Here is a 10905-nt window from a genome sequence, read left to right as displayed (position 1 = left end):
CTATCTATCTATCTATCTATCTATCTATCTATCTATCTATCTATCTATCTATCTATCTATCTATCTATCTATCGCTTTAACCACTTATTCTAGGGTGCAACACTGCCGCCACCTGGACATAAATGTGCATTGCAACTCAACGCTTAACACTAAATTTACAACTCAACTCTACATGAATAGAATAGACTAAATTATGTTTTCAAAATATTGTAGTCAAGGAATAAATAAAAAGGAATATATATTTTTTTTATTTGTTTGTATAGCACTTATCATCACAATAAATATGATTTATATTTACTATCCACAGTACTACGGACTTTTATTTTGAAGTGTGATAAACTCCAGCGGCTCGCTGTGGCAGGTTTCGCTCGCGGTCGCGGTGAGTTGGGCGGCTCATGCAGACAAACAAACATCAGCTGAGTCCCCCGTCGATTCTGGCATGATTAAATCTCACACATTTACCCCAGCTAGAGAGTAAAAGAGCCCGTGAAGCCATGTGGATTACCCCGGAGGAGGTGTTACTGGCCAACGCGCTGTGGGTGAGCGAGCGGGCCAATCCGTATTTCATCCTGCAGAGAAGGAAGGGACACGGCCGCGGAGGAGGCATCACGGGTACGACACAAATATATACCATTGCTGCCGTTTGCATGACAGATTACTCGTGAATCATGAAGTATAGTGTACTGGGAGATATATGCGTGCTCCTGGTTCACTGGGACATTTGGGAACATCTGTTAGTGGGGTTGTTTAGGGTGCATCTCTTCATTGATGCTGAGTTTGTTTGCGTCATCTGTTTATTTATTTATACATGACATTACGTGTAACCGTTATAATTGTTAGTGCATGGTTTAACGCTGTGTTTTTTTTTTCGTTATTGTTCTAGTAACACATAATAAATAATATATGGTTGTAATGATAAGTTTAACATTTCAAAACTAGGTGCCTCGTTTTATAACACACAACTTGCTTTATTTATTTATTTTTTACCTCAGTTGCAACCCTTCAGATATGATGATCCTTTGGTATTTAACATTCTCCTTAAAGATTACATGACACACACACACACACGCATATATATGCATGCATGCATATATACATGCACAGACACACACACATATATATACACATACATACATATATAGACTTATGCACACACACAGTATAAATGTATGTATATATTTGAGCTTAATTGCAGAAAAATCTCTCATCACAAATGGTTTGGGTGTCATGAGAATATATTGACTTGTTTTCCCTCCTGAGAAAGACATTCATATGTGTCTCCCTGGCTCCTAAAACCAAACAGAGAGAAACAGACTCATCCATCACATGACAGCAGAATGACTCATTCACCTCTGAACCCGACTATAAACTCAATTGCATTAGGTAGACCTCAGCATTAACCTGTTGTTGTCTGGAAGTTGCGTCATACGGGTGAGATTGTTATGAGTTTGTGTAATGTTCATTGCTTAATAGATCACAGTTTTGCCTTTGAAGAAGCCTCAGTGTTTATCTCTCCGTTAGCATCACACACGAACTGATTACGTGACCGTCGTAAGAGGAAGTCGAGACGTTTGTGTGTGTGACGAATGTCTTAAATTCCTCTGAAGCTCTCTCTCACGCTCACGAGTGTTTATCTATCTGAATGTGTGTGTGAGTGTGTCAGCAATGGGAACTGAAGAAAACCACTGGTTGTTATTGATGTTTTTCGCTCCACACAGCACGAGGACGCGACGACATGTTAAAGTCAGGGTTTGCAGTTTATTTCTAAAACACTTTTCCCCAAATATGTTTAAAATGTCTTTAAATACCAATTGATATCTAAAATGTAAGTACTCTGAAAAGGAGTGTGTCTGTAGTCCGCTCAGGGATCGAATGCACTGATTGGCTGAGTGACTGTCACTCTCCCTCGCTACCATGACAACCAAACCCCTGCTGCTATTGGAGCCGCCCACATGAGTGTACCTCAAAATGAACATTTCCTGATAATTTACTCACCCCAGTGCCATCCAAGATGTTCATGTGTTTCTTCAGTGGAAAAGAAATGACGTTTTTAGGAATTGGCCGCTGGTTTCGCTAGATAAGATCCTGTTCCTCAGCTGGGCCCTTTGAAACTGCATTGATTTGGACTTCAACATGTTGGTTGCAATTGATGTCCATCATGTGGAGAAAAATCCTGAAATGTTTTCCTAAAAATTTTTTTATTTTCCACTGAAGAAAGAAAGACATCCTTTAACCCTTCTCTGTCTCTCTCAGGCTTGCTGGTGGGTACGTTGGACGTGGTGTTGGACTCGAGTGCTCGTGTGGCGCCGTACAGGATCCTGCACCAGACGGGAGAGTCTCAGATCTTCTGGAACATTGCTTGTGGTCTGTACTTAACCTCGGCATGAAACTGAAGTTGAACTAGTCTTTTCTGTCCTATTGTGTGACCTATATACCAAAGGCCTAAAATTAGCACTCGCCAAGCGCCAAACGAGAGTATGAAACTCACCAGTTGGCTGGTAACATTTTAATGAATTCTAACAATGCAATGCTGTGAGAACATGAACGTAAACAAACGAGGGACGGTTGATGGGCCAGCGCTGCATCATCAAACATCTCGGCAATATAAATATTAAAGCGCAAGAAGACACGAAAGGAGCTCATTTAGTTATTTGTGCTCTGTGTGGAGATTTGAAAGCCATGATTCAGTCAGCGCGGATACAAAACTGAGCCTTCCGATTGAACGGACAAATTACACAAGATTTTGACAAAAAATACTGGTAACACACATAAAAAAATACTAGTAGACACAAATTACACACAATTTTGTCTAAAAATACTTGTAAACTCATAAAACAAATACCAGTAAAGAAAAAACTAGTAAACACAAATTACATTAAAATTTGTCTAAAAATACTAGTAAACATAAAACAAAATCTAGTAAACAAAAATATTAGTAGACAAATTACACAATTTTGTCAAAAAATACTAGTAAACAAAATACTAGTAGACACAAATTACACAAAATTTTGTCAAAAAATACTAGCAAACAAAAAAATACTTGTAAACAAAAATACTAGTAGACACAAAGTACACAAAATTTTAAATTACACAAAATTGTCAAAAAAATACTAGTAAACAAAAAATACTAGTAAAAACAAAATACTACTAGACACAAATTACACAAAATTTTTTCAAAATACTAGTAAACAAAAAATACTAGTAAACACGAAATACTAGTAGACACAAATTACACTAAATTTTGTCAAAAAATACTAGTAAACACAAAATACTAGTAGACACAAAAATTACACATTTTTTTCCAAAAAATACTAGTAAACACACAAAAATACTAGTAGACACAAATTACAGACATTTTTTCTAAAAATACTAGTAAACGCATAAAAAAATACTAGTAAACGCAAAAATAATATATACTATTATATTTTTACTATTACTATTTATACTATTATAATATTTTGAGTTCGATTTTATTTTTTATGTTTTCTGTCATTTAGTAAAAGATTGTTTTTCTCATTTTTATTCGTTTTTTTATTTTAAATAATTTATTTTTAATACTTTAACTTAAGCACTTCAGCAAAAATGAAGTTGTTTAACTGGAATAATTTTTTTTGTTTTGTTGTTAACTTAAACTTTGATAAAGTTTCATTTTATTTCAAGTAATGGCGTATATTTTTTTAATGGTTTTAGTTGACGATAATAACCCTGGACGGGATCCACCCGGAGTACTCAAATGATTAATCCATCAAAAGAAGCACATCTGTTAACTAGATAACCGTTGATTTGTCTAGACGTGTTTAGTCAGGTGACACATGGGTTAGATAGTCTGGTAACAAAGGAAACAGGCTGTTTTCCTAAATAGTCACTCTTTGGCTTTACAAGTCGTCGTTGTTTTACCCAGGGCCATTTTGTTCCGACATCTCGCCGTCGAGTGCAGTGATGAAAATCTGGAGAGAGAGTGTGTTGTTGAGTCACATGGCCCACATTAACATTCACCGTATCTCGCCTGACCTTTAAACTACAGCCCTGAATCTGAGTGACATATTAAAGGCTGTGCCACAGTAAACACCACTGCTCTGATGGATCTGTGTGTGTGTGTGTGTGTGTGTGTGTGGCGCAGGCTCGTCTCGTAAGGAGATCACTGAACACTGGGAGTGGCTCGAGGCAAACCTACTCCAGACTCTGTCCATCTTTGACAATGACGATGACATCACCACCTTCGTCAAGGGCAAAATACAGGTGGGATTTGTTTCATTCGTCAAAGTTAAGAAATAATATTGGAGCTGTTAGATTACGGTCAACTAGATGGTCTAAATGAACACCATCTAAAACTCACTTGCACTTTTTGTTTGTTGCTAGTTGCTATTTTTTTATGAAAAAATGTTTTCAATGTATTTTTATTAGGGATGTTAAACGATTAATCGTGATTAATCGCATCCAAAATAAAAGTTTGTGTTTACATAATATATGTGGGTACAGTATATAAATTAAAATATTTCTTAAATATATACAAGCGTGTGTGTATTTATATATATATATAAAATAATTATACACAGTGCACCCACATTTATTATGTAAACACAAACTTTTATTTTGGATGCGATTAATCTTTTGACAGCCCTAATTTTTATTCAAATTCATGTAATATATTTAATCTGGTCATTTTCAAACAAAAGTGACAGACATTTTTGTTACTACTTAAGATTTCTATTTCTTTTGAACTTTCTATTCCTCAAAGAATCCTGAAAAACATTTACACTGCTTACATAAAAATATGAACTGTTTTCAACATTGATAATTATGTTAATAAATATTTCCCGTGCATCAAATCAGTATATTAGAATGATTTCTGAAGGATCACGTGACACAAAATTCACATAGAAAACGGTTCTTTAAAATCGTAATAATATTTCATAATATTACTATTTTAACTGTATTTTTGATCAAATAAATGCAGCTTTGGTGTGCAGAAAAGACTATCCGAATGTGATTCTTAAAACACACTCGGGCAGTCACTTTTTTGACACGATTTTTGAGATATAAGTGTTCTTTGAATCGATTGTAAAATGTTTAAAGACGTTCCCATTTTCAACACTAAATATAGGCAAATCCACGGACACCTAACAGGCATTATTAGCACTAGCGTAAAGAGGGCGCTTGAGACTCACAAGTCAGCAATATTACTGAGGATTTATTGGCGTGTAGTTTCTGCACAACGACAAACAGGAGCGCAGCATTCAGGGATTAAAATGAACACCCTCCGACCCGCCAAACGCGGGTAAAAATGAACGGTGGCGGGAAACGCTGTCAAATCACGAGTCGAGTGCTGAAGTTATAGACGAATCCGGCGAAACTACCGGAAGTAAGCGGGCGCCATTACTGAGCTGTTGCTGGGTAGCGTTGCGCCATTGCCTCCTATTGTTTTAGTTGCAACTTGCGTCCACTGGAATAAACAGCCCGCGATTTACGACTGTCACTAACGTTACAACGTTATCCCTTGTATAATGTCGAGTGGGTAAACAGTTTCCGTTATAAATTGTTTCAATGGTGGCAGTAAAATTTCAATTTCGAAGAGAAAACACTGTGAATACCCCGGGTTGACTGCCCCTGTCTGGTGCCGTACGGTTTGCAGATTTCCTGGGCGAGTACAAGACGTGGACATTCGCGTATAATAACAATTATTTAATGACATAAGTAAAAAAAATATAATAAATATGTGATATAGTGATCAGCAAAATCTCCTCTTGCTATTTTTTCTATTAAATTAACATGCTATGGTCATTAAATGGTTTTCCTGAGCTAAATGTAACGTTATGTTACATAATTGTTTTCCTGCTGTTATATTGACCTCTTTCCATGGTTTAAAAACACTAATTGGTCGATATTATGTATACTTTCTAGCTGTAACGTTACCTTACCCTTGCCTGTTGCAATGTGAAAATGAGATAAATAATGGACACAAATGAAAAACATGAATTTGTTTATTTGATTTCATTCATTTATTTATTTATTGTTGCCAAATGGACAGATCTTTTTATAGTTTCCTCGTTAGCAAACGTTAGCCTAGCTAGCTTGCCAAGCTATTTTCATAAATAACGGTAATCTGTAAGATCATTTGTACCTTCATCTGTGACTGGAGGCCACTGCAGTCACAGATCAAACCAACAAGTCATTCTGCCTGGCTGTAGCTGTCATCGAGGGTGAGTTCGCCTTATCACCGAGGTTTGTTTACATACCGGTGCATATGTCTATATGCCTGTGTAACAGCTCAGTAATGGCGTCGCCACAAGATGGCAGCCTACACAGAACGCTCGTCGGATTCGTCTATACCGTCACTTTGTAGGCCAAAACGGGGACGCTAGTTAGCATTTTAGCACTCACGCTCTAAAGTCTATGGATTTTTTTAACGGGTTTTTGCTAAATCGTCTGAAATAAGGTCTGTGGTGAACAAAGCCTCTAAATATATTCACGTTTTGATCTGTGACATAAAACACAGTTATAAGTTAACCTACTTGTGTTTTTTAAACTTTATTGTGTCTGCTTGTGTTTTATATAGGCTAACTTGTAAAGATTATCTTGATAGACAAAACGTGTAAAGGTCACAACTCTTTGATGAACACAGATCTTATTTTTTGCGATTTTTCCAAAAGTCAATGGGGAAAATGTATGGCTTTTCGATCGAGGCGGCGTCGCTTTTTTCACGCGCGGCGTCGCTAGCTTCCGAGTTGTCCTACAAAGTGACGTCATAACTTCGGCGCTCTATTTGGTGTGTTTCTATGTTTACTCACTTTGCTGGGGAAGTTCTTGTAAGCCAAATCTGTGTGGATTTAGCGCAAATGCGCAACTCGTGAGTCCTCATGATATATTAAATACAGCGTATAACACAGAATCTGCGCATTTCTGGCTTACTTGAACACACACACGTCACTACGCAACAAATAATGGCGTGCTTGTTCACTTGCATTGAAATGCTAGCTAATATTAAAAAGCATTTGGTGAACAGAAAAGAAAGTTATTTTCCATTTTCTGTGTGCTGCATTGATCTGTCCACCTAAAACACATTTTTGGTTTAAAAAAGGCTGTTAAAATCGATTCCCTATTTTCATTTTCGAAACTTGTGTTGATTGGTCCAATCCATCGTGCAATGGAGTCCCGTAAAGTGACAGCCCTAAAACACCCGTCATATCATGTGAAGATTGTTCTTCTTTGTAGGGCATCATCGCTGAAGAGAATAAAAGCGGCAAACCTCAGGAAGACGAGGATCCTGGGAAGTTTCGGGAAGCCGAGCTGAAGATGCGGAAGTTGTTCGGCATGCCGGAGGAAGAGAAGCTGGTGAACTATTACCCCTGCAGTTACTGGAAGGGCAGAGTCCCACGGCAGGGCTGGATCTACCTCTCCGTCAACCACCTCTGCTTCTACTCATTCCTGCTGGGAAAAGAGGGTGAGTTAGAAAGCATACTTCCAAATGTGCAATCAAACTGAGATTTATAGGACAACGTGAGCCAAAGCAAACATGATTTTACAGGAGCAAACCGAGATATATAATGTTTTCTCGAGTTGGGATAATTCCATTGTTACTTAAAGGGGGGGTTGACTGCTTTTTTTTCTTTGCATGATTGTGTTTATGGGGTGCAATATAACATGTATTCGTGGTTTTTCTTTTTTTAAAAGTCTTATTTTTCATAAACTTCACATTTATTGTCAGCCGCGCTCTCCTCTGTCCTCGAACGAGCGGTTGACTTCCCGATTCTATGAAAACACTCCCTCAGAAACACGTCGTGGGCTCAGATTGGTTAGTTTGGGCTCTTCTTTTCTGGTCGTGTAATGTGTCGTAAATCCGAGTGAACCAAGAAGAACACAAACATGTGGGCGGGGCTTGATTTTGCCTGTGGGGGTGATTTGCTATTGGCTGATCTCATGTGAGTGACAGGTTGCCCCGCCCACATCATCAGAGGAGAGAAGGCATCACAGTTTCCACAAAATTATTAAGCAGCTGTTTTTAACAACTGTATTTAGTATACCATAAAAAATAAGAATTGCCAATTCTTCAATCTTTTTATTCTGTGCAAAGAAAGAGAGTGTGCGGGATTCAGGAGATATTATAGTAGCATGTGAGGTCTTGCTGTTAGTGGTCATTATACAAAAGTATTCGACCACAGAAATACCTAGACTGAACAATCAGACTTCAGTGTTCTGGAGTGATGTCATTTGAGTCCTTTGAACACTTTGTGAAACGGGCTGATTCATATTGAATTAAATGTTCTTTATTTAGTGTGAAATTGTGTTAAGTGCATGATGCTTTTCTTATACTATGCTTAAAGGAGTAGTTCACCCAAAAATTTAAATTAGCCCATGATTTACTCACCCTCAAGTCATCCTAGGTGTAAATACATTCTTCTATCAGATGAACAGTTTTTTTTAGTTTAGTTTTTTTTAGTTTGAACTAAAGCTTTATTAATCAGAGTTGTATTAAAAAAATGTCATGTCTCCTCCAAGCTTTATAATAGGAGTGAATGTTTAGAAGTCTTTAAGTGCATCTGTCCATCATAAAAGTGCATCATTATGGATAGATGCACTTTTATGATGATAGAGATGCACTTTTATGATGGACAGATGCACTTTTATGATGGACAGATGCACTTTTATGATGATAGATGCACTTTTATGATGGACGAATGCACTTTTATGATGGATGGATGCACTTTTATGATGGACAGATCCACTTTTATGATGATAGATGCACTTTTATGATGTACAGATGCACTTTTATGATGTACAGATGCACTTTTATGATGTACAGATGCACTTTTATGATGTACAGATGCACTTTTATGATGTACAGATGCACTTTTATGATGGACAGATGCACTTTTATGATGGACAGATGCACTTTTATGATGACAGATGCACTTTTATGATGGACAGATGCACTTTTATGATGTACAGATGCACTTTTATGATGTACAGATGCACTTTTATGATGGACAGATGCACTTTTATGATGGACAGATGCACTTTTATGATGATAGATGCACTTTTATGATGGACGGATGCACTTTTATGATGGATGGATGCACTTTTATGATGGACACATGCACTTTTATGATGATAGATGCACTTTTATGATGGACAGATGCACTTTTATGATGATAGATGCACTTTTATGATGTACAGATGCACTTTTATGATGGACAGATGCACTTCTATGATGATAGATGCACTTTTATGATGGATAGATGCACTTTTATGATGATAGATGCACTTTTATGATGGACAGATGCACTTTTATGATGGACAGATGCACTTTTATGATGGATAGATGCACTTTTATGATGTACAGATGCACTTTTATGATGTACAGATGCACTTTTATGATGGACAGATGCACTTCTATGATGATAGATGCACTTTTATGATGTACAGATGCACTTTTATGATGGACAGATGCACTTTTATGATGGACAGATGCACTTTTATGATGGATAGATGCACTTTTATGATGTACAGATGCACTTTTATGATGGATAGATGCACTTTTATGATGGACAGATGCACTTTTATGATGGATAGATGCACTTTTATGATGGACAGATGCACTTTTATGATGATAGATGCACTTTTATGATGGACAGATGCACATTTATGATGGACAGATGCACTTTTATGATGGACAGATGCACTTTTATGATGATAGATGCACTTTTATGATGGACAGATGCACTTTTATGATGTACAGATGCACTTTTATGATGTACAGATGCACTTTTATGATGGACAGATGCACTTTTATGATGGACAGATGCACTTTTATGATGATAGATGCACTTTTATGATGGACGGATGCACTTTTATGATGGATGGATGCACTTTTATGATGGACACATGCACTTTTATGATGATAGATGCACTTTTATGATGGACAGATGCACTTTTATGATGATAGATGCACTTTTATGATGTACAGATGCACTTTTATGATGGACAGATGCACTTCTATGATGATAGATGCACTTTTATGATGGATAGATGCACTTTTATGATGATAGATGCACTTTTATGATGGACAGATGCACTTTTATGATGGACAGATGCACTTTTATGATGGATAGATGCACTTTTATGATGGATAGATGCACTTTTATGATGTACAGATGCACTTTTATGATGTACAGATGCACTTTTATGATGGACAGATGCACTTCTATGATGATAGATGCACTTTTATGATGTACAGATGCACTTTTATGATGGACAGATGCACTTTTATGATGGACAGATGCACTTTTATGATGGATAGATGCACTTTTATGATGTACAGATGCACTTTTATGATGGATAGATGCACTTTTATGATGGACAGATGCACTTTTATGATGATAGATGCACTTTTATGATGGACAGATGCACATTTATGATGGATAGATGCACTTTTATGATGTACAGATGCACTTTTATGATGTACAAATGCACTTTTATGATGGACAGATGCACTTCTATGATGATAGATGCACTTTTATGATGTACAGATGCACTTTTATGATGGACAGATGCACTTTTATGATGGACAGATGCACTTTTATGATGGATAGATGCACTTTTATGATGTACAGATGCACTTTTATGATGGATAGATGCACTTTTATGATGGACAGATGCACTTTTATGATGGATAGATGCACTTTTATGATGGACAGATGCACTTTTATGATGATAGATGCACTTTTATGATGGACAGATGCACATTTATGATGGACAGATGCACTTTTATGATGGACAGATGCACTTTTATGATGATAGATGCACTTTTATGATGGACAGATGCACTTTTATGATGTACAGATGCACTTTTATGATGTACAGATGCACTTTTATGATGGACAGATGCACTTTTATGATGGACAGATG

The 10905-nt window shown here is 36.9% G+C and overlaps 1 protein-coding gene across 2 annotated transcripts in view; it reads left to right on the top strand.

Moving 5' to 3' along the window:
* Positions 1-342: 342 nt before the first annotated feature.
* Positions 343-10905, top strand: part of tbc1d9b (TBC1 domain family member 9b) — a 35950-nt gene continuing 25387 nt past the window's right edge. Inside the window, exons 1-4 of one of the 2 annotated variants that reach the window (XM_039654999.2) lie at positions 343-612; positions 2254-2364; positions 4121-4239; positions 7213-7441. In XM_039654999.2, coding sequence (XP_039510933.1) covers positions 495-612; positions 2254-2364; positions 4121-4239; positions 7213-7441 — 577 coding nt within the window. In that variant the 5' untranslated portion in view covers positions 343-494. The remainder of the gene's footprint in view (positions 613-2253; positions 2365-4120; positions 4240-7212; positions 7442-10905) is intronic. The other variant, XM_039655000.2, reaches the window with a different exon arrangement.

Source organism: Pimephales promelas, chromosome 9, assembly GCF_988280905.1.
Source record: "Pimephales promelas chromosome 9, fPimPro1.hap1.1, whole genome shotgun sequence".
Taxonomy (NCBI): Eukaryota; Metazoa; Chordata; class Actinopteri; order Cypriniformes; family Leuciscidae; genus Pimephales; species Pimephales promelas.
Note: the sequence above shows the minus strand (reverse complement) of the source record. Positions and strands in the feature narration are given on the sequence as shown.